The 25692-nt window shown below is 35.0% G+C and overlaps 3 protein-coding genes and 1 non-coding gene across 4 annotated transcripts in view; all 4 read left to right on the top strand.

Moving 5' to 3' along the window:
• Positions 1 to 11278, top strand: part of LOC123712947 — a 111945-nt gene extending 100667 nt beyond the window's left edge. The window contains exons 6-10 of the mRNA XM_045666359.1: positions 6827 to 6999; positions 7185 to 7407; positions 7497 to 7830; positions 8030 to 9050; positions 9329 to 11278. Of these exons, the coding sequence (XP_045522315.1) occupies positions 6827 to 6999; positions 7185 to 7407; positions 7497 to 7830; positions 8030 to 9050; positions 9329 to 9540 (1963 nt within the window). The 3' untranslated portion in view covers positions 9541 to 11278. The remainder of the gene's footprint in view (positions 1 to 6826; positions 7000 to 7184; positions 7408 to 7496; positions 7831 to 8029; positions 9051 to 9328) is intronic.
• Positions 11279 to 12473: 1195 nt separating this feature from the next.
• On the top strand, positions 12474 to 12545 carry Trnad-guc. The gene has a single exon. It is a non-coding gene; the product is annotated as a tRNA-Asp (tRNA).
• A 3510-nt stretch (positions 12546 to 16055) lies between these two features.
• On the top strand, positions 16056 to 21686 carry LOC123713295 (zonadhesin-like). Its single transcript, XM_045666898.1, has 5 exons — positions 16056 to 16154; positions 18392 to 18595; positions 19304 to 19531; positions 20868 to 21074; positions 21445 to 21686. The coding sequence occupies exons 1-5, from the start codon at positions 16118 to 16120 to the stop codon at positions 21645 to 21647; spliced, it is 879 nt and encodes a 292-aa protein (XP_045522854.1). The 5' UTR covers positions 16056 to 16117; the 3' UTR covers positions 21648 to 21686.
• A 663-nt stretch (positions 21687 to 22349) lies between these two features.
• Positions 22350 to 25459, top strand: LOC123713290 (N6-adenosine-methyltransferase non-catalytic subunit). Its single transcript, XM_045666893.1, has 7 exons — positions 22350 to 22542; positions 22961 to 23125; positions 23224 to 23424; positions 23575 to 23731; positions 23998 to 24150; positions 24310 to 24466; positions 25210 to 25459. Exons 1-7 carry the CDS (start codon positions 22477 to 22479, stop codon positions 25457 to 25459), a joined length of 1149 nt encoding a protein of 382 aa, XP_045522849.1. The 5' UTR covers positions 22350 to 22476.
• Positions 25460 to 25692: the final 233 nt, after the last annotated feature.

Raw genomic sequence — 25692 nt, forward strand, 5'->3', positions numbered from 1 at the left:
CACGTGTTACTTAGTCCGAAGTGTAAATCAAATTCAAATTATAGTGACGATAATACAGTGAAATTATTCTTTCGTGTCACGTTATTAAGGCTAACTGAAACCACATTAAGGAAAACGAAGTTCGCGGGGGCAGCTAGTTATATATAATAAAATTTGCAATAACACTCGGTGGATGCATAGGTTATATACTTTATGTTATAAATCATAATAAATGCTTAAGGCCCAAAGCCCCAGCTCAACGTAAGCACAACTTAACTAATGTGTTGTCTCCACAGATTAGTATAAGTCAGCTAACTTATGCGATCTCAGTAATCCGAGATAACTTAATTGAAGTAGGGGATACTTGTTTGTGGATTACGTAACAGTTTTTGTTTATAAGTTGTATACTTATATACGTACGTTAATATTCGCCTGGTGTTAGTTTTTTTTTCAATTCTTCAAACTTTTTTATTTGTAAATTTTGAATAATTCAAGCGTTTTCTACGATTCTAGATTAAAGGCGGATCTTAACCAATCAAACCATGAGTTTGATAATAATGTATTAAAAAGTAATAATATTTAAAAACATCTCTATCCACTATACACAATATATATATAAAAATCTCGTGTCACAATGTTCGTTCCCATACTCCTCCGAAACGAATTTTTTAATGCATATTCAGTAAATCTGAGAATCAGCTACTATCTATCTTTGAAACCCCTAAATGACTTATCATTCAGGGGTCCACCCCAAATATTATGTTTTAGACATTTATTTTTTGTTTTTATTTTTATGATACAACATACAAAAATACATATATCCCTTAATTGTAGACAGTAGGTTATTTTTATTGAACTAATAAAATGTTTCCTATAAATAATATACATGGCATAACAACGTTTGCCGTCAGCTGGTCAGCTATTATTTTTATATAAATATTAGCTGTGTTAAAGCAAAGTCTCATTTTTCATGCTAGGTATTAAGACATAATTAATATGAATTATGGCTCGCAATACAGCGAAGAAATGCTACCAGTTAAAGGTACACAGAGGCACCAAAAAAATTCTATATATTTTACTTTTCTGTTTATCCATTTTTAATAATTACTATGTAGTTAGTATTATAAGTAACTGTATCAATGTTAACTGTATCAATGACACATTCCCCACGTGTTGTTATATCTTCCAATAACATTATATCCTTTGCAATAATTGTTTAATACATAAGTGAAGTAGTGGTGTCACCCACGTCCCGACGATAAACTTATTGCGTGAGGTGAATGCTTGAGTGGTGACCGAAATTGAGTTTGACAGATGTTTAGGAACTGGAGATCTGATAAGCTATTAAGGATCAATACAAGTATTAATAAAACCTTTTTGCGGATTAAACGAATTAACAACAGATGTGGAAGGCTGTAATGTCCAGTTATTTTTAAGGTTACCTCGTATGTACAGCAGAGCCTAGGTTCAACGACTCTTATCCCTGCGGTCTTAGGTTATATTCTCGGCTAACCAAAGAATTTTGATATGCATTTAAGGGCCTAGGGCACAACTCCAAAAAAGTACATTGTTTCTTTCCATTGTTATTGTTTCTAGAAGTATGGTGAGTGGAAAAAATATATGGTGGAGTTGAGTAGCTTATGTATCCATTTTGAAAGATCGATACACGATTTAAACAACTCCGCTCCATAGAAAAAAATCCAAACACAGCCGATTTTTGACACTTTGAATTCATTTTATGACGAAAACATTATATAGAACATAATTTTGAAATTTAGACGATATTTTTTATCGCAATACAAGTAAAAAATCATAAAATTACATTAATTTAAAGTTTTACATAACTAATTGTTATGACGGGCGGGCGCCTCAGTGCTCCAGCTCTCCATTGCGTACCGCAGTCCACCCCAAGACACTACTGACACAGCAATTCGTGCTGGAATAGGGCCTTAACGCTGTTTCGTACGTTGAGGAACCCAAAATCGACTGCGTGAGTCACCTACTTATACAGAAATCTGAGGCCCAGACCTAAAGGGTGGTAGTGTCACTGGTGTTTAAAGTAACTAACTAACAACATCCCTGAAAAGTATATAAAAGATTCTCAAGCACTCGCAAGGCCAAAACCTAAATATATTTTGTATGCATAATTGATTTGAGATCTTGTTGATTGTGGTGTCAGATACTGAAATGGTATTATAAAAATTCAAAAAGATTGCATCCAATCTTCAAAGTGAAAGCAAACAAAAGCTCTTTGCCTGAGGCATTCTTCCCGCAATTTGCGATGGGGTCAATAAATTAGATATCCCAACTGTATACAATAGACATCGGTCCTAATTTGGTACATAAGCAATGAGAAATTTAGCGAACATAATATAGTACATCTTATGATACCGTGTATATACTACCGTCAGTTACTAGATAGTCTAACATTAACTAACATATAAAGTATGATGAAAAACTATTTTTAATAACATTGGTCGTTCTTTTATGAATGTCTAGGCTATTTAACGTTAAAGACTGAAACAGAACTATTTGAACTAATGAATTAGTGATAATACACGTTAGTATTAAGTGCTAAACAGTGAGTGACAAAATAGGACACAAGAACAGAGTGTCTTCCTTTTAATAGAGATTGTAAGTAGTGTTATTTGGACACTTATGTTAATAATCCTTATTAGCAAATTATGTTAGACTTAAATTACTTATTAGTCTTAAGTTACGCTAGATCTTAATGTTTTAGTAAAGACTCATGTATAAAAAAATACCTTTGTCGCGCTCCAAAACAAGACTGCTATGGTTACATTTATACAAACCACAGTGGTTTTTTAAAGTAACATATCATGATTTTAATATATTTTTTAAATATAATAAATTTGCGTGTAAACAAATAAATATTCAGTACATCCATCACGATGTGTTCATGCAATAATCTTCATTACATTTTAGTATATTATATTCTCTTAAAAGCTGTCCGATCTTTTTTTTAATAATTGTAAATATTTCAATTAAAGTCGTCTCATGTAGGTGTTGTTTTTTCATAAGCTGAGTTTATTTATTACAAATTACAATATTTAAATTATATAATATTATGAAAAGAATTTATGATATGCGCGTTGAACTGTGATTGCAATATACAGATGAACTATTATCAAAACACAATAAAGCTGTTTCCTTAGATTTTATTGTCTTGGAAATAGCATTCCTTTCCGGCCATTTTGTGTGATACATAAAATTCCACATTTAGGTTGATTTCGTAATCATGTATATTTTCTTCTATTTATCTGTACTGATCTATCTATAATACGTTAGCCATACTCTGAGTAATCAATTAATAGTTAACAGGTACTTAAATAATATTTATATAAGCCAAACGTTATAAAAGAAAAAGGTCAAATGTTACAACCCTATATTTTACTATAAATAATAATACGAAATAAATTTAATTTATTTGCAATGAGAATATTTTGAAGCATATTGTTTTAATATTAAAAACAATACCAGATGATTGCTACAGTTAATTATTAATACAATATAAATTGAAATTACAATTAAACACGTAACATTCATCAAAAATGTTAATACCTTCAACACTTCCTAGATTAATTACATAAAAATTGTTGCATGTCCTGTTTGCACATGGGACATGGATCAGACATCTGTGTCTACCAACATTTAACCTGGAATCAAACCCAGAGTGGGTGCAGTAAGCTTCTGTGTACAAGTGAAACAGACAGTGCACTCTGCCACAGGAAATACTTAACGATCGACATCCGGTCTAACGTTTTATAGGTTACCGCATTTTAATTACTTGCTTACACGCGCAATACCACATTTTTTGACATAGCCATAACATTTATTACTAACAAAACACACACAGAAATACATAAAATAATAATAGTAATAAAAATATTGAGAGATAACAATTGTTTTTAAGAAAACGGTTGAATTGTGTAATGCGGCTGTGGTTGTAATTACAACCACATGCATAAGAGACCAATGCAGCTAGTTTGCGCCACAGTCGCAAAAAATGTAATAATACTAATACTCAGTAGAAACAAATAATAATAATAATAACAGTAGTAGTAAAAGTTAGCAGTGTAAATAACGAAGAAAAAATGTAAATGAAATAAAATTAAAAATAAGAATAATTGTTAAGAAGTAGATAAATATATATTTTTAAAAATATTAGAGAAGTCCTTTTGGTGCATAGGACTTACACATTTGGCAAATTTCAAACCCGAACGTTTAGTTAATTCCACATTTTTTCGCTTATTCTGTGGACCTGGCTGTCGAACGAACCCACTTGTCATTAATCTGTCAGAATTTACTTAAGTAAATAAAATAAAAACACTTATTATCTTAATTATAATTAATCAATGTAATTTGTTGTCCTAGAAAATTATGCTCTTAAACTCTTACTGGAGTTGAAGTCAATTAATTTTCAATATATAATAATACCTAATTTATAATACACCTAAATATTAACTAGGTGTAGATAAGATGTAAATATCTAAACTGAAACTAGTTAACCGTTGAGTTAACTGTTTGTTGTTAAAGCATTTAACGAATGTCAAAGTGATAAAACATTGAAGTAAATGGGACAAACGGGAATGAGAATATTAAATGAAGACAAAAGCTCAATTTTCTTAGACTCACGGATTCCGAGACGAGATGTGACGCGAAGATAAGGTTATACTAGACGGCAATCATAATTTAATTAAGAATATTCTCTTGGAAATAAGCCCTGTGAAGCTTATTATAGATTTGACACAAAACATATTAACAATCGTCACACGTTTAATCATATAAAATAAAAAAATAAATTAGTGGCGCTACAACCCTTTTAGGTCTACGCCTCAGATCATTTGTTAATCTAATAGCCAACTAGGTGATCCTTCTGTGCCTGACACTCGTGACTTGGCTCTAAGGCCAAACGATGTTTTTCTTCACCGATAGAGCGAATGTTAAATGCGCACATAGAACGGCCATTGGTGCACAACCGGGGATCAAACCTACGATCTCAGGAATCAAGTCGCATGCTGAAGCCATTAGGCCAATACTCAAATACTATACACTTCTTTATCGGCCTCAATTTAATGTATTAATTAAACAAAGCTTCGATAGGCTTTTAGCAAGTTTTAGTATTAGGCGTTTAGTACCTAAACTTTTAGCTGGTGTTAGTAGTAATTATAATGAAAACCAATCCAGTACTTTATTACGCGTTACCAATGCCAGTTTCTAGCTCGTAGGAAATGAAATTCCGACGCGGTCAAATAATACCGACCTGCGCTCAAGGGAAATTTAATTTAGACGGAAAACGATGGCTTTGACAAAACGCGATCATAATTTCCGTTTATTTGTTAAAGGAAATCTCACAGGACAAATAAATATTAGGCAGAAATGCTTATTCACGTTCACAGTTTTTTAATACATAGAATAAAAAAAAAACAATATATATATAATAAGAAATGAATAGAAATGTAATAATTTGGTTTACCCAATACTTTGGAGGAAATTCGCTGATCCTACCCGTAGGGCTCCGTCTGTCATCTTTGGTCGTTTGGTGCAGACATGCCGTAATATATTCACTATTTATGTAATCCCACTCAATGGGCGGCGGTTTACACTTGTCCCATAAAAAAATTTCGACTTAGGGACAAGTTCACTTCAAGAAAAGAGTGTACCACTCTCGGTGACGTATGTGTTATATATCTCGACTAGTCAAAATATACGAATAAAAATTATATGTTTTATGAATAATAATTATAAGTATGAATTTATTGCAGCGTTTTATCAATTCCTAAAAGGCTGACAACGCACTCGCGTTCACATCTAAAGCATTTTTTTTAATATAGCGGGCAGGAGATGTTGAGTTATACCCATGGACACTCTCAATGCCAGAAGGCTCGCGAGAGCGTTGCCGGCATTTTAAGAATTGGTATGCTCTTTTCTTGAAGGACCCTAAGTCGAATTGGTTGGGAAATACTTCAGTGGGCAGCTGTCGTAAACTAATACGCATTATATTAAATGCACAATGCCTCCAAATATGATAAATTTGTGGACAATGTGTGTGTATAATGACACTTAAAAAATACGCTTGCGTGCTTGAAACTCAACTATCAAATCATGTATCATACAGATCGAACCGGTAGCATCGTCTTTGAACCCAAGTGTCCGTCTGTGAGAAATAGTCCCAATAATTCGATATTTATTTGTATTAACACGCCTTTGTCCTTTGGTAGCCAGAGACCGTGACCTCACTTTCTACGGCCTTAACAGACCTCTCTCGATTCATCCATTTTCATGACATTCACCATGCATGCTCGTCGGTGAATAGTTGATACTTGGAATACCGAAAAACTATTTTGAATCAGACCATTGGTTATAAAGAGCTCGTTATGTAATTACATTCATTAGTTTAATTGCTACATACGGGTGGCCCATCCCCCTTTTGATCACTTTAACAGCCTTTATTTTATTGTTTGTTGATGTTTTGGTATCGGTGACAAGTTTGGGCTTTGGTTATGTTTAAAGTTCTAATAAACAATTGTTACTTGAAACATTTTAATTATTATAAAATCCATTTAATAGTATGTCCATTGCAATGTGCCTGATATATATATATTTTATTTTTAATATTTAAACAAAAACCGGTTTTTTAGACATCACAAATTAAGTGCCATCTATAATGTTTTTTTTAATCACTTTCACGGGCATCATCATAACAAAGTGTCGGTTAATAACTATACGTACTCATGCAATAGACATACTTCTGTGTCTATAACTAATTATTTGTAACAACAGATAAGTTGTTAGTCGATTCACTTAAAGAGTCCTTTTCTTGCAGACGTTTCGGCGTGGTAGACAAGCGGTTCTGCGTCGAAGGTGGCTCCCGCTGCGGTAAAGGCGAAGGCCTATTTGTTTTCGCAGCTGAGGGTGCAAGGGAATTAACAGAACTCCTCAATATGTACAGCCACGAAGCACAGTCCCGACTTAGTGTGGCCTCTAGAAGTGGTTCAGGTGTGTATTGTTGATATATGTTATATTATAAATTCAAATTAACGATATACTCGTAGTAGGTGGTAGATTTTGTTTAAAGACAGCGTTAAACACATGACTTGTATCAGAAATTCTTTTCTGCCTTATTGTCTTTATTCCTTGATTTTTTGAAAATCATCCTTATAATATATATGTTTCCATTACAGTCTTGGAAAAGCGGTATTCCGATACGAGCTCATGCATGGACGACTGTTTTAATCAGTCAATGCGCTCTGTGTCTCCGTCGTGGGCTGGTCCTTCGAGCCAGACTATGCATTGTCTATCTGGACACTTGGATCTCGATTCAAGCATGGAAGAAGATAAGTTCCGGAGACCGACGTCCTTGCCCAGGTGCTCCAGTTGTGTTGGCAAGATCAGTCATTTAGCGAGGTATGCAAATGCTTAATTATATCAGATAAAAACCTATTAAATTATCGTCATGTTAGCTTTGTTTACTAATTTTTATTCAACTGTTTCAGGTCATCAACAATAAATACACCAGGCTCCATGATGTCTCCCGTCTGGACCATGGATAATATCATGGAGAAACGTTCAGACTCGGACCGGGCATCAATTTACTCACGTTCAAGTGGCAGTGCCTCTGAGTATTCAGTGCCACGCTGCGTTTTGGACAAGAGTTTTGATTCAAAACGTGGAAGCCCAGTTGCTTGTTGTACCCCAACGGTACCTGTGAAAACTGGGAACTCCTGCCAATGCTGGCAACTGCCTAAGCCGTGCTGCTGCCGAAAGAAATCTTTCAACGGACCATACGAGAACTACGATGTACCAAAGACCCCTATGCCGTTAATACAGGTATATTTCAACTCCCTTAGAACTAAATTATTAAATTGATTTTCATCAAGCTGCTCTTCAAATATAAATAATGCTTCGGAGTTTATTGAATTAATATGAAACTATTTATTTATGTCCCAGAAATCTAAACATGTCAAACATTAAGACACACATGGTTGTCATTGTTTTTTTTAAATTTATGAGTTTTTTTAACTTGCAGGAACATCCAGCAGATGTTCACGCTGATGCGGCAAGCTTATACGATACACCAAAGAAACTTAAGTGTCTTATTGGACAAACATGCGGTTGCAACCATAACGAAACCAAAAACGACGATAACCAAAACCCGGTAGAGTCTTGTGACAGCGCTAACGATCATTCCAATTATGTCAACGTCACTCCAGCGAAACCCCAGATTGATCTTTCGAATTATGCAAACATAGATAGAGCCACGTTGGATGAATTTGAAAATTCACTTCGAATTTTACGAAGCGCTGGATTCAGCCAGGAAGAATTAGATGCGCTAGAAGACATACCCGAACACGACAACACTCACACAACCGACTGTTGTAATGAACACTTAAATTACATGCATATGGAGCCATTGGAAAACAGCTCCTCCAGTAATAGCAAGAACCTCTCAGACAATATTAGCAGAATCAGTCACGTATCAGACCCGACGCACTCGGAAACAGATAACACAATAAGCACCAGGCGTTCCAGCTCCGCGGACTTCACCAAACGGCTCGACGACGACCTCAATCCCAGCATTTGTTTCACGCCAACTGTCATCCGGCGAACGTCTAAAACAAACCGAATCAACGAAGGCATTCCAGTCAAAGATGACTTCAAAGTTCCGGAACAAAAAACTGAAAACATTTTAGTTGCACGTTTCCGCGACGCAGTTAAAATTAGACGATCGTCCAGTGTTCCGAGTAAATCGGATAAAAATAGGGATTCGTCCAGTTCAAACGATTCCGGAGTTTCCACCGGATCGCTGAAGCACCATAGGGGTGATTTTAATGAATTCGAGATGCCCGTAACTAATTCGAGGTCCTCGAAGAGTCACATGAGGAATAAACAATTCAGGGCCACATTGACGCCCGTGCACGCTTCCTTTGTGAAGTCGAGTTCATCGGATCCTCTGAAGAATTTGACCTTTCAATTCGAGGAAGTTGCAACCATGGCCAAATCCAACTCTTGCGACGTCGACACCTTAACGAGGCGGAAGAAAAGAAATGGTAGGTTTTTAAAGCTTGTTCAGTACAAAATACCTATTACAAATTTGACACGTTCTCCTGCCGACCTGCCTGGTTAGACATTTAAAAGTACATCTTTGTGTCCGATTTACTGGTCTTCTTTCTTTACTTTGCAAAGAAATTAATTGCCTACCAAACCTATCCTTAAAATTTTTTTTTTAGAAACGTGATAATTCCATTTGGAATAACTTATGATAGTAATTAAGCAAGCTTGATTTTGTAAAAAGATTGTAATAATATGTTCTTAATTAATATTATAGGTGACACAGATTCAACAGCACGTCACAGTCAAATGACGAACAAGAGCACATCGAGCGGAGCATCTGACACTTCAGATTACATGGAGTCACTCTCTGTCAGCTCCTTCTCTTCTTGCGACGTATCTGCCGATCGCCATTTAACTAGACCGCGTTCAGGAAAGGAATACGCGAGCATTGACCGCGCTGTCTTAGCAAGCGTCTGTGACAATTAAGAGACGACTGACAATTGACTAAAGAATACTGTTGAGAGATGACATGCGTGAGAAAATTTACAACATGAAACAGAAAAATAAAGCGTATTTGTGTCTCTTTCTTTAAGTGTAAAGCCTAGAATCGCAAAACAAAAGACAAATATTTCATAGAGTATATTTTTTTCTAGCTGAAACGTCTAAAGACTTACAACGGAGAAAAGGGTTGTAGTATAAGAGGAGACAATTTCTTTTTCCAGTTAATGTGTTTATTACCTAATCTTGCTTTTAACAATAAGTTACCTGATATAAACAATACGAAGGCATCTATTTTTATATCAATATGTATATTATATAATGTAAATAAAATGCTTATGGTATGGTAAAAAATCCATAAACTACACCACAGTGTATGTCTAAGTCTAAATGTCAGTTGTCACAGCACTGTCAACATGACTTATGACGTAGTTACATTTTGAGCAGGAATTTAACTTTCATGCCTTTATACAAGTTTGTATAAATACCCATTTATCTTATAAACAACGTTCCTATGTACAAATATATCAGCTAAATAGTGTAGCTCTAACGAATTTAGTTTTCAGTAGGGTGCCAAAATTTAGTTTGTAATATAATATTTAGAGACCACTTCCCTACTAGCCTTTACGAAATCAGTTTGTTGCATTTTACATTTTTATCATACTGGGAAAATGAATATATGTTGGTATATGAAAATCATTTTGCTGATATTACCCTACATTTAGGCATATTAAAGACAAAAATGGGTAAAAATTTCCAATAAAAAAACTAGATATAAGTTTTGGATGTATTGAGTAAAAATTCATTTATAGATTTCATTACAATATTTAAATTTGAGCCCAGTCTAACTTTAATGTTTCAATGTAATCTTAAGTAAAACTTAAAGTAGGTACTTAATTTCCGTGCCTTTGCTATGTAGCGTATAATTTTGTATAAGTTACCTTCATTGATTTAAATAAGTGTATAAATGTTCGGTTAATGACTAGATGTGTGTATAAAAAAACTATAGTTTTTTAGCCTATAACATGGCAATCTTTGTCAATCAAATCTGTGTTGCGAGGCCTGTATGAAACGATGAGCAATAGTTATAAAATTAATTATGTATTACGTTGATAAAATATATTAAACAAACATAAATACAAGTTTAGAATTTTTATACAATGATAGCTTAAAACTAGCATTTTAATTTTTTTTCTGTTACTCTGTGCATGAAGTGACAGAATGTTAACTGTCAAAATTACCAGATAGCCTAATCTATTTCTTATTTTACATTTTTATTCCAGCTAATCAATGATATTTTAAATTTTGGAATTGATATAAAATACTTATCCGTCCCGGAATATATAAAATTATGGTTTATGAAGCAAAATCATGTCTATTCCTCAACAGTTTTAATGATTTTGTCTAGTCATTAGTAAAATGGCGGTCATATTTAGCATCAATAAATTTAAAATAAATGTAACTTTTACCAAGAAGAGTAATATAATATCTTATTTCTATGCTTATTATTTTGATTTATTAACAAATATATTTTTTTCTAAAACATCTGATCGAAGTTATTTTCAAAATGGCCGCCATACTTTTGGTTTCGGTATTTGCACGGTTTGGTGTTTTTTTATTTATTTAAGGTGTTATGTAAAAAGGCATTCTAAACTTTACGTTGCTATTGTATTTTAAAATTTGTAGTTTATACGCCACTGAAGCGAAATATAGTGCATTTTCATGAGTTCCGTCTTTTATTTATAAAATTACTCATTTATATAGTCACTCCTAAATATCTCTGCACCGTTTAAACGAAAGTTCATATGTATCTTTTCATAACAGCATAATCATAATTAGAAGATTAGAAGTCTATAACAAAATTATATATAGTGTATGTAAACATTAATGCAGGCCTTCAACTGCAAGCGGACCTCGTTGTCAGTGGAAGGCCAAATAACTAGGCGGAGCGGGAAGCGAGAAATGAACGACTACTCCGTTCATTTTCTGCATAGTTCTCGCTCCATCCAGAGAGGTTGTGCGTCCTTGAGCGGAGAGCTGAGCACCAGTATTGGGGAGCCCTTCGTGGCATCAAGATGTGGCAAAAGAAGCATATCCGCCGCAAATCAAGGTTTTGGATCAATTATCAGATTCAAAGAAGGCTCGTAAAAGGAGATTTATTACGAATGTACAACGATTTGCAAGACGACTTCGTTCAAAACTTCTCCAGTTTACTCGATTTACTCTTTTGCGGTGGAAGTAATTGTATGAAATATAATAATACTAGTTCAGCGAGTTACGTACGGAGTCCGTGTGAAACTCGCTCAACTCGCTTACTCCGCTCCGCTTGTCTCCGCTTTGGTGGAAGCATATGTATGAAAATCATCATTACGAGTCTAGCGGAGTCCGTAATGGGTCCGTTCCGCTCGCAGCTGAATGCGGGTATAAGGGTTGGTTCACATATAAATCTCTCGTCGTCTCGTCTCGACTCGTCGCGAATAAATTTTGGAGGGCACTCTCATAAAGTTGCACATAGACAATTCAATTGGCCAATTGATATTCTCTTAGTATTGAAATGATTCAACCAATATCGTCGTTTCGCCTTCCAAACGGCAATTATTTAGATGGGCTTAAGCTTAAAAGAGACATATTCAGTATTTTTAATATGGGCGTAAATAGTTTAATCGAAGGATGAGCCCAAACTGTCACTTAAGTCACTGTCAGCGTGCTGTCAGCTCAAGACAAACATTTTTGTTCATAGCCTATGCCTATTAACAAGAAAATAGTGTTATTAATTACTTCGAGTTGACATATACTTATTGGTTATTTCAGACATGTTTTTACGATAGTGGTAATCTTGACACAAGGAAGTAAATCAAGATTAAATGTTAGTAGTTTCGTACTCTATATATAATACCAGTATTTCACACGGTCTACCACAATCTTCGGTAGTATAGTGGTAAGTATCCCCGCCTGTCACGCGGGAGACCGGGGTTCGATTCCCCGCCGGAGAGACTTTTTTGAAAATTATATTATAATACTACAACTGAATACTTGTTTTATTCCTTTTTAATATAGAATAATAACTATATTAAATCTATAGGACTAAAACAATTGCGTGTCAGCATTTTGGTACGTTAAGGTATTAAAGGTCTTACTGAGAGGCAGACAAGGCTAATCCGGCCTAGTCCTATATGTCTCTTGGGATTTATGTCCGGCAGATTGGTTATTTACTGTTATACAAATGAGATACACACAAGGACAGTCTAACAGAATATATTGACCTTATTGTGGTAAGAAATAATTTTATATAAGAGGTGAATAAATATGACATAATTATAATTGTAAATGATTATATTATTGAAGTGAAACTTCTTTATCGGCGATGTAAATAAATTTACCGTCACATTTTTCGGTTACGCGCCATCTTTTTATCGTCCCTACCACGGTTGATTCGAAGAGATTCGAAGCCATTAATAACAAAAATATATAATAACGATAACAATGATAGTAATAATTCTATTACAATTAATGAAAATGCTTTAATAATCTTAGTAGTAATTAGGTAAAATGAAATAATTGTATTATTTGTATTCATGTCTATGATAATAAAAGCTTTTGGTTAAACTTTATCTTATTTAACTTTATTAAACAAATTTCTGTAAAGTTATCATTTTACTAATAATAAGTTTCACTTCTTACGTGTGCACACACGCACACATTTTTTTTTACTTTATACTATGCAGGCTTTATCATGAATATATATGGCATACTTATGATAAAGGCAAGAATGCTGGCCTTTATCATAAATTAAGCATGTCAAAATAACACATGGTATATGTGTACATAGTTTCTCACTTTTACATATATTTTGAATACTCTAAGATAAAACTGGCCAACGCTCGGCACACTGATACATATTACCAAAAAAATATATTTTTAAAACTAAAGGAAAAATGATTTGAAAGTATGAATATCCAGTCCTAGCTCGTTTCTCAGAATGCTCAATCTGGATTTGGCCAAAACGCGTTCATCTTAAAGGAGGGACAAATGTTATGATAGGATCCCTGGGGTATCTAGTAACAGACAATTTAAATTTAGTTTAAAGGCAATCAAGAAATTATCACCTAGCCTGGTTTCCTTTCCTTTCCTTTCCCAAATCTTTTTCTAGATGACACGGAAGAATAGAAGACTGTAAGTAGAAAGTACATGACACCGAGAAAAGTGTTTTATGTAATAGGAGGCAAACTGGCAGGCGGCTCACTTGATGTTCAGTGATACCGCCGCCCATGGACACATTGATAAAAGGCTCGCAAGTGAACCTACTGGCATCAAACTGGTCGCTTGATATCAAATTGGATTCAATTATAATATTGGACTATCTAACTATGTCCTCGCCTTAATGTAAGTATTTTTGGAATCCTTTTAAAACCAATACACTTTCAAATCTAAAAGGTTACGATAACATTTGTGACATTGAGCTCTTGCGGGGAAAATGATAAGATGCATTAAGAAAATTGCAATCCGTGCCACGTCCTGATAAGTCACCCCTCATTTTTGGACTTTTATTTATTGCTTGTTCCCGGATTAAACATTTAATGTTTATAAATCTGCTATTCGTACCTACGGCTGGATTATCTCTTTTTGGGGTAGTAAATAGGCTGTCTCGCTCATACAACTAACGACTAACAATGACGAAAATATTGATATTGAGTGTAAACTCTATATAACAATCTGAAGAGACTGTGTATTTTATGGCGTTATAGAGAGTTGTCGTTAAATGGAGAGAAGAAAAACGTATAGATAATCCTTGACTCCTACTTATTAGTCATGGTCAACAACAGTCTACACGTGCAAGCAATCCCAATTTATAAACATAAGAACGATTTCGTTGAAAGTTCGTATGCATGATGCCGACAGTCGAGTTTATTGGGGGCTAGGATACCAAAGCGACAAAAGAACGTACACAAAGCTGCACAGGTTTTACTAATTTTAGCAACTTAAAAAGTACTTTATTACTCAATTGTTGTCGTTACTGGAAGACAAGTGTTTTGTGGTTGCTTGTTTGGATTTATCCCTTGCTAGCTTGCTTATGTTCAGTATAATTCATGTGTATGTGTGTAATATTTGTGCTGTCATATTTTATATTCATAAATAAATAAATACTAAATGTTTGTTTTCTTTTATTTGCATAAATTTGTTAGTGAACACGTGTGGCTGACTCATACGTGTATTATGGTCTTCAAAATAAGAAACTCACAGCATTCCCTGTTCTGTGCCTGTCCCGCCAGTTGCTGGCTTTCAGCTGTAACAAGTTTCCCTCCACTCTCAACGATACCTAGACCGACCAACTAGTGTCCAACTACGAGGCCTGTTATGTATGCTTCCTTCACCGCCTATTCTTGATTCTTGCACTCAAATTGATGACTGATCGACGAATTGAATTGATGATTGACTTATCAACGTCAACAGAAAAGATGTTCAATTGATTCTAAATTTACATTTACTACCAGTTCGCAGTCAATGGCGTCAAGCGAGCCAAAAGAACTAACAAAAAACTCTCCGCCACTCTATTAATGGCCAAGTCATACAAATTGTTTGAACTGGAGCATTAGGAACATTTAAATAATCGTTTATATTTTTTGTGCATGCAACAAGGTTCAGATAGGGCCATATTTAATACCCCGAACAGTCCAGCAGTTGGTGCACAGCCGGGAATCGAACCATCAACCTCAGAAATAAGAGATGCACGCTTTGGCCGCAATATGGAGCAGTGTCTAGGCAAGTTACTAACACTAATTTCAACCCACAAACAGTAGGTGTTTTACACCTCAGTCAAGGCAACGGTGGTGTCAAGGTGTGTGTCGCGTAAATCATCGACAATACGAATTAGTATTGAAATATAACACAGCAATCATTGTTGTGCTAATATTATTTCTTGGTTAATGAAAGTATTATTCAAGAGTGTAACGTTTTGTGTTCAATTATAAATGAATATAAAAAAATCCTTAAAAGTACAACCTTCCTGTATCTGTTTCATGACCATTTGTTAATCTAATAGGCAAATAGGTGATCAGCCTCCAGTGCCTGACGCCGTCGGCTTTTTGGGTGTAACGCAAACCGATTTCCTCACGATTTTTTCCTTCACCGTTCGAGCGAATGTTAAATGCGCACATAGAAAGAAAGTCCATTGGTGCACAGCCGGGAATCGAACGACGACGACTTCAGTGATGAGAGTTTTCATCATTATTTTTATGTTGGTTAACGTCAGGCCATCTAATAACGGAGTGGTTAGTCCATTTATTAGCTTCGATTGCAAATACCTGAACGTTCTATTTCCATAGACGTTGTTTGCTACCTAGAGCAAGCCTTGGCCAATAGTACCATCTTTGCAATAAATATGTATTACTGTACAATCATTATCTCAAGTCACAAACAGAAAATACAAGGCTTTTTCGTGTTGCATAATATCATTCACTATACGAAATACGAATAAACTTCACGGTAGTTACAAGTTCGTCAAACAAGAATCCAATAAAAGACAAGTGCCAATTGTTTTTCTCTGAATATCACGATACAAGGCAACATGCTGCTTTCATGGTTCATAATTTCAGTCAGCATTGGTAAGTAATTTTATTATGAACTTCCTATGAATACAAGATAGATTTCCGTCACAATCGTTAGGGCTTTAAAGTTGGTATGTAATCGCTAAATGTTTACGATAATGAAACTTTTAATAAATCAACTACTTATGCGAAAATAGTTCATAGTTTAGTAATAATAATAATTCGAGGTGACTTATTTGGCAGTCCGGAGAGTGACATATGGGGTGAAGGTCTCTGGCTAGCCTTGATTGGCTGTTCAGAGTGGAGTCCCTAGAGCTATACACAAGGCGGTGCAAGTCCGCGATGGTTAAACCGGGGTCCCACATCCGTATACCTCTAGCTAATTTAGCTGATGTTGCGCTCTGTAACCGTTGCAATCTGGAAATCGGTGCCCAATACTCCCGAATCCCAATAGACCAAATAATTTATTTTCCATAATTTTGCATTTATTACAACATCGGTCGTGGACTGCCTGGGGCTCTATCTAAATAAGGCACTCATGAGCAGGCTGCGCCGGGTGCTCCACCTTACATTAATGGCCTCTGCGTGATGGACCTGTGTCCCCACGTAAGCCTTCTAAAGGACCAGGCCCTGCTTTCCGTAATGCCTCGGGAATTACTAAACGAAATACGCAATAATAATTTCATTTATTGCCAAAAACAGGCTACAAATACGTAGCCCGGGCTCTGGATAGCAGAGCTGCACGTCAGGAGAGAATTCAATACAATCATTTAAATAAAATATTAAATAATTAAACAAATTAAATTAACTTCTGTTAAGTTAATATGAACTGTCTATACTATATTTTATACTGCTTATATAAGTATTATAACTTGGTGTGTTTACTGTGAAGTGCCAGATTGAGAATTCAGAAACGAGACTAGTCCCTAAGTGTTAGGCGTATGTCAAAAACGAATGGGTCTGACATTTTATTATTCCAAATGTATACTAATATTATAAAGAGGAAAAAATTGTGTTTTTGTATGTATGTAATGTTTTTGCTCAAAAACTACTCAACTGATTTCAAAAATTATTTCACCGTTAGAAAGCTGCACTGTCTATAGGCGATACTACATTTTCAAAAAAAATTGGTGTTTTAACAAGAAGACAATAATATAATACAAGATGTGAAAAATGATTCCATGGAATATCTCATCATTATCGCGTGCGCTGTGGAAGCTTTCGATCATTGAACAAAATTTATTGTATGTTGGCTGTCCCGAGCCAGAACTTCAAAATATGAAATTATTTGTTTGCCACAAAACAAAACTACGTCAAATGTTGTGTATATTCGCGCATTCGTTGTGTATATGTTGAACTCTTTTAAAAATAGGTTGAATAGTTCCTCCAAATCTCCAAATACGCGCACATCAGCTTATAAGCTGCTAGTGTGTTTATGTACATAATAATAATAATATGTTATGTTCTAAGACACTGATATTCTACAAATAAATCTCTCCAAGATTATAGAAAAAAATTTGCATTTTGAATTTTTGTTTTTATTATTAACAATTTATAATAACAAAGCCTAATTCCAGGACTAATTAAAAAAATTATTTCGTTACATACTTGAAATTAATAGTTTTTCAATAACTGTTTAAAACCGTATACGATATATATTCTTTGTTAAGTAAAATCTTTATATTGATTATCTAATCAATTGCTACTCAGTAGCAAGCCCGTCTAGAGAGTTCTCGAATATTGTTTAGAATATTATTCCCAGGGATATATAAGCGAGCCGAAACGCGACTAGTGACCTTTAGTTTTGAATGCGATAACACGAGAGATAAAGTACTGTGTGAAGTGTGCATAAGTGAAGTAATTAGAGACTGTTTTTGTGTGTGTATAAGTGAATTTCTGCAATTAATTTGTGCCCATAAATTTCTCATCGGCATTTCTATCCGATCCCCGATAGCTCGTAAAAATATTTGACTTCATACACACTCATAATTTATGAATGTAAGTGTCTGAAAGGAAGTAATTAAAAACGAAGTAAAATAAAGCTAGCTACAAAAACAAAAATACATCCAAAGTCAAACTTAGTAGACTTTTGACTACAACGAGATCGGTATCTAGTTATCTACGTGAGTTAAACCACGGAGTTGGTTTAGGATAAAAATATTTTACTCAATATTGTAACAGACTTGGTTTGACAGTAATTTTGTAGTTCATAACAGTAAATTGTCAACACAGACTAAGAATACTACGTCCACGATCGACTCTGTAATTAATTATCTATGATTTTCTCGTTTCAGGGTTGACCTTATGTTTGGAAGACCCGTTTACTTGTAAAGATAATGAGTTGGAGGGAAAGTTTGGCTGTGACAGAATCTGCTCAGCTCGAAACGAACCTTGTACTATCATTGCAAGCAAGGATTCGAATAAATGTTTTTGTGCTTTGGGATTTTTCAGAGACGACAATGGAAAATGTGTTATTGCCAGCGATTGTTCTCAATCTGGTCTGTTTTTATACTTTATATTACTTTATTATTGACTTTAGACTTCAGAGTGCTACTTCCATCCCTTTTGTAAGTTCCATACATCCGGCTGTGCACCAATGGACTTACCTACTGTCTATGTGCGCATTTATCATTCCCTCAAAGGGAAACCGGCATGGTTTAAATCCAAAAATGTATGACGTGTCAGACCGAAAGCTGATCACCTACTTGTCTATGAAATTAAAATGATAGGGGAAACAGATCCAATCTGAGGCCAAGACCCACGTGTAATAATCTATTGAACAGATGTTTTATTTTTTACGGGTTTGAAATTCACTAAATTATCAAAGGATGTCAAGATCCATGTTTAAGACGCCAAAAACAGGAAAATATCTCTAATACAAAAGTAATCAGCCACCTGTGGCTGACACACGCCGTCAACTTCTGGGTCTAAGGCACCTTCTAAGGTTTCATCAGAATATTTTACTTCACCGTTCGAGCGCACAATGGGCACATAAAAAGAAAGTCTATTGGTGCAAAGTCGGGGATGGACCCTATGACCTCAGGGATGAGATTCGTACGCTGAGGCCACGAGACTAACACTTCTCAAAACAAAACAAACTTTTATACAGTTACAAAAACATTTATTAGTAACAGAGTTGTTAATCGAATCGAACTTCAATATATATATCCCACTTCCGTCGATTAACTTTAACCTTTGAAACCCAGATACCACAACCACCACGCGTTATTTAATGAAATGTGGTTTACACCAAACATATAAATCATGTGAGCCCTGTGAGAAAACATGTGTGGAGCCCAACCCAGTGTGTGGAAGGACATGTGTGGATTCCAACTCTAGCTGCGAGCCAGCTTGTATGACCGGATGCTTTTGTGAAGATGGATATTTTAAGGCCCCCGATGGGCGATGCCTTCTTCTAGATGACTGCCCTAAAGGTGGGTGAATATAAAAAATATATTAAACACAAATTCTACTGTTATTATGTTTATAGGTGGTGACTGGTCGGATTTGAATTCGTGTATGCGGTGATGTTAGTTATTTCGACTATGTATTTGCGTGTTGTTCCCACGAGAATGTAAATGCTTGCTCCTATTTCACCATGCCTATTGCTGATAGGACAAATCTTTGTTTTTTCGTTAATGTATTTTTAATATAATAGTTAATTACTTAAAGATGTAATGTGAAACATGGTGCAATAGATTACAGCGCCTTACAAACATTTTGTAAAACAAAAAACTTGGCGATTAAAAAGAGTGGCGGAGTGTTTATTGCCAGTTCTTCTCTTCCGTTCTACGCCCTTGATTTGAGAACTGGCAGTAAATGTAAAATTAGAAGCATTTAATGTATCTTTCTTTATTGACGTTCATAAGTGTACATTGTGTACCTAAATAATTTTGAATTTGAATTCGTTCACCAAAATTTAATGAAAAATATTGACTATAATCAGCTATTATGTATTGCCTAAACATATTGTCATCCCTTACTCATTCCCAAGGTTTAAAATCAGTAGAATTTTCCAAATTCCGTCTATAAAAACCAACCTAAGAGTTCAGGCACCTTTCATTCGAAATCTTCGGAATTATAACGGATTAAACAGTACTTATCCGGAGCTGGATATGGTCGGGAGTGCGCTGATCAATTTTAAAGAAAGAAATGCTAAGTGCCTATTTCATATCTAATCCGCTGTTATTTTCTTTTCTGCTTAAGAAAAATTGCTAGTATTTTTTTTATATTTATGTTTACCAAAATTATCATAAATTTTAGATGGAAGAGCTTGTATTCTGGAGATATAGTACTATGTATGATGTTGTAAATTTCGATAATTACATACTAAAAAAAACATACTTTTAGCTGTCTCACGACTTAGTTGAAACCTAAAATTCTATTAAATTATTTAGATTCACAAAGAGTTTTAGATTACAAAGTAAACACCAGTTCAACGTTTATGAGTAGGTATTGAATTAAATATGTGTGATAAAATATAATTTGACAATTTAGACGATCATGTCCCTTGAACAGTCTAACCGAGGCTGAGGTCGATGTTGAGTGTCCATGGGCGGCGGTATCACTTAATATCAGGGATCCTCCTGTCCGTTTGCTACATGTTCTATAAAAAAAGTAAAAACCGAATAGTAGCCGCAAACTGTACTTAAGTAGTTAAAATTAATTATCAATCAAGAAAAAATTTATATGATTAAACCTAATATTAATTGATCAAAAATTTATAAGCCTGTCAATTTTCTCAGTAATAAAAACCAATTATTTTCTCAGCGGAAATAATGAGTGTCGCCAACGAGCCATCAATCGAGGAGTGTCAGCAAGACGAGGTGTTTGTATGGTGTGGATGGTGTGAAGCGACATGTTCGCAACCCAGCCCTGACTGTCCACCAGACGTGTGCACGCGGGGATGTCTCTGTCGTCCTCCGCTATTGCGGCACAGGAGTGGACACTGCGTGGAAAAAAGAGACTGCTTCGGACGTACGTACATCAATCACGATTAAAGACTTGCCCTTATAGTAGTGAGGCAGTCAGAGGTAAATAAAAAAGATTGGTTTCAAGTAGGTACCTGAAACTTATATAGAAAAAATGCATCATGACACGACATTATCCGAGGCAATATTACAAAAATAAATATAAAATGGCTGACGCCTATAAATCACACTCCGCTCGCTACTGCCAAGACTGTGCACGAACAGAAGGCTCACTGCCTAATTACTATAAAATACAATAGTTATTAAATGTCACCTTCTATGGATTTCTATATTCTGTGGTTCCTTAATTAAAACTTAAGTCCTATCTATTAGCCTGACAACCCGTTGCGTAGTAATAACTTTATATATATTTCCAGATACATGCCATGATCGTAACGAGGAGTATGTTTGTCGGTATGGCTGTGAACCAAGTTGCGAGCGCCGAGCGTGCTTCCGTCAACGTCGCTGTTCGTTGGGATGTCATTGCAAATTTGGACTGTTAAGAGATAGAGATGGAAAATGTGTAACAGCCGATAAATGTGAAAGAAATATAACTACGAATACTACGCCCTTCTTATAAATGTATAAAATTATAAAAAATATGTTTTAAATATATCGATTAATTGTGTAACATCTGTTTTTAGTTTAGTTTAGTTTATCTACCTCTGCCAACAATGTTGTTAAGCAAATGATAATAAAATTATGCCGAAGTATTTGAAGTAGGTAACGTAAGGCGAGACTAAGAGAGGCTATGTTACGGGATGAAACACGTGCCCGAAAAATCATAAAATTCTACTGCACATTTGCTATCGAGAACTACAGGTACATAATCGAACTTTTTCCAAACCATACTGACTATTTTGATCAACCATACATACATACATTTAAATGTCATGTTCTTTTTACGTACTTCTATTAAGGTTACGGTACCTAGTTGATACATTTTCTATTAACACCACCTTTGCTAAAAAAAAAATTAAACGCGATCGATTATATTGTATAATATAGTGAACTCCTAAATATTTACCCGAATAGTTTTCATGAGTTGAAGTAACAATTATTATACCAATGGTTTATGGCTGTGTTTACTTAAGAGGCGGGTCAGAGGTTTATAATTTTAGTTTCCATTGTCCACTTTCCAAAAACAAAAAAGTTTTTTTATATTGTTTAATACCATAACATGTAACTACTCCCTCTGTAATCAGTGTATTAACAGTTATAACCTGTGGATCATCACAGCGAGGAACGCTGTCAGACTAAGACTATCTGTAGTTGTAATTTGTATAGCTTTCGACGATTGATGTTGTTGACCTTTAAATTTTGTTTTTAAAGAAATAGCGATACTTACTCATTTTTATTTTCAACACTGCTCGAGTTTTTAATAATACGACGCTAAGTGGATACAAAACATGAGTGAAAAATTAAAAGAACTCCGAGAAAGATCTCAAAAGCGGAAGAAGCTACTCGCACAAACGGTTTGTTAAAAAGTAACCATAAAATTATAGGACGCCGTATAAGTTGTTACAAATAAAGTGTTCTGTTCACTGAATATATCGTATAGTTACCTACTCTACTCTAGTCTAGTAGAATACAAAGTAATGCCATATGCATTCAAAGAAAACTTTTCGTACCTAGCCTACTACTAGCCTAGACAACTTGATAATATACCTACGACTACTTAACAAAACAATGAAAAATTATTTGATAGCTAAAATATGTTTGCCTTATATAGTGTAAAGATGTAGTGGTATATATTATTAAGTTCTTAAATCATATATCAAGGTTCAAACTTTCTACTCTTCTTAAATCATGGTCATTACAGTCTACACTCTGCAATTTATGACTTTGTAATATATACAATAGAAAAGTCTGTTATATTTAGACTTGTTACAGCTCGGTGTTTCTAGTGTGAGTGAATTGCGGCATGCCCTCGGTACAGGTTTGGATGTTTTACCAAAAAAACAAGCCACAGCCGGTTTCAGTGCAAGTGGCAGTGAAAAGCCTACACCAAAGGAGCCTGATAGTTTAGTTTACACAGACTCATCAACATTCTTAAAGGTATGTGTACTATCTTTGGTTAAAATGTTTGTCTTCCTTGTACTATGCCTAGTAATATGGGATTCTCTTTCTATATAAATAATTTCTATTTCTTTTAGGGTACACAATCATCAAATCCTCATAATGACTACTGCCAACATTTTGTGGACACAGGACAGAGACCACAGAATTTTATACGTGATGTGGGACTTGCTGACCGATTTGAAGAGTACCCTAAATTACGGGAGTTAATAAAGTTGAAAGATGAGCTGATTTCTCGTACTGCAACACCACCTATGTATCTTAAGTGTGACCTCAAGGTGAAACATTTATTAAATAAAAATTAAAACTGTACACAATTAAAATTCAAAAATAAGCAAAATTGTTTTTCAAGAGAAATGTGCAACCATACCAATAATTTATATTTAATATGATAAAAAAATTGTTGAAGTAATTGAAAATATCTGCAGACGTTTGACTTGAAGACAATGGGTGTGAAGTTTGATGTAATATTAGTGGAGCCACCCTTAGGAGCAGGATGGAGGTGGAAAGATGTTCTGGCCTTGGAATTGCATCATATTGCTCAGCCACGATCTTTTGTGTTCCTTTGGTGTGGAAGTTCAGAAGGTAAGTTATCTGGCTGTGGAGGATGAGGCAAAGGTTGAATCTTTGACCTCTTTACAGGGTTGTTACTGTAAACCCCAATTAATGCCAAAACATTCATATCCTAAAGAATAATATATATTTCTAAACAATCTATTTGTAAAATTTTATCACAATATTAACACTTAATTAATGTTGTTAGTAGGTATTTCTAATGACTTTCTTCATATTTATTTATTATTTATGCTATTACACACATATATGTCACAATTATATATGCACATTTTTAGGGCTAGACATGGGCCGTGAATGCCTTAAAAAGTGGGGTTTTCGTCGCTGTGAAGATATTTGTTGGATAAAGACGAATATAAAGAACCCGGGTCACTCTAAAAACCTTGAACACAATGCTGTCTTCCAACGGACCAAGGAGCACTGCCTTATGGGTGAGACTTACTAAGAGATAATTATGTATTAACTTCTATTTATATATAATCATTATATTTCATAATGATATATCTTAAAATATAAATTAAAACTTACAAATAATTTCCATAACAACAATCCTGTGACAATTATGACGACTGTAATTTATTTATTTTAAGGTATTAAGGGAACAGTTCGTCGATCAGTCGATGGTGATTTTATTCATGCGAATGTTGATATAGACTTGATTATTTCCGAGGATCCTGAGTTTGGTTCCACAGAAAAACCTATTGAGATATTTCATATTATGGAGCATTTTTGTCTTGGCCGAAGAAGGTATGTTAGAGAATTTTTCTGCTATAATGTGTTCATAAGTTAGACAGACAATTCTTAACAGTATTCATTTTGTAAATATACAACGGAATTAAAATACAATTTTCATAAAAATAATTGAATCCTGTTTCATATCAGAACCGTTTATCATTAAGTAAGTTATTGTATTTTTTTCTATACAATCAAGCACATGAACGCCTGTTTAGTGGCTGCGTTGCCGGCCTTTGAAGTTGGAAGTACACTCTAACTTTGAAGATCTTCACCGGGAAGTCGATTCCACAGTTCGCTAGTTCGTAAAAGAAGTGTGAAGTATTTCCGAACCAATTCGACTTCTCAATAGGGCAGTGTGCTTGCAAGCCTTCTGGCAGTGCGAGTGTCCTTGGGCGGCGGTATCACTTAACATCCTGTAACAATAAAAGCTAACAAGAATTGAACCATGAACAGCTCGACAGCTTTCTAACAAAACCAAATAATTGATGATAATGTATGAGTCTCGTCAAACTTATATCACTCTTAACCCTACATAGATTCTAGGCAGTGCTGGTTTAGTGGCTTGAAATTGTACAGTTGTGCAATGGATTTATCTGTGCGGAATTACACTTACAGTTGAAGTCTAACATCTGTATCAAACGCAGGCTGATCACCAACATTCCTATAAACGGATAAAAATTCGAGACCTACAACTCATGTAGGGCGGAGTTCTAAACAATTTAATATTGACGTTTTTAATGCGATTTTTCTTCTAGATTGCATTTATTCGGTCGAGACTCAACCATTCGTCCGGGCTGGGTGACAATTGGTCACGAATTGACGAACTCCAATTTTAACGCTGATTTATACGCTTCATACTTCAACGAGGGCCGCGAAACGACGGGTTGTACGGAGCGTATTGAGGCGCTTCGCCCCAAGAGCCCTCCGAACACGAGTAAGGGCACTCGCCCTAGGGGAAGGGGGGGATTCCGCAGCAGGGGTAGGGGAAGGGGATCTATAGGTTAAGCTTCAATAAATATATATTCTGTAATTGTTTTATTATTATTTACCTTTTCGAAATATAAACTTAGTTGTTCCGCGATTAAAATTTGACTCCAGTTGTAAGAACAGCGGACTGAGTGTTACGTAGGGAAAACAAATTGTTGGATTTTCATTTTCTAATTCCCGAAAAATCATGTCGAAAAACCTAATAAACGCAAGAGGCTGGTTGCAAATGGATAAAATTAAAAAAAAAACTG

This window comes from Pieris brassicae, chromosome 8 (assembly GCF_905147105.1).
Source record: "Pieris brassicae chromosome 8, ilPieBrab1.1, whole genome shotgun sequence".
Classification (NCBI taxonomy): domain Eukaryota; kingdom Metazoa; phylum Arthropoda; class Insecta; order Lepidoptera; family Pieridae; genus Pieris; species Pieris brassicae.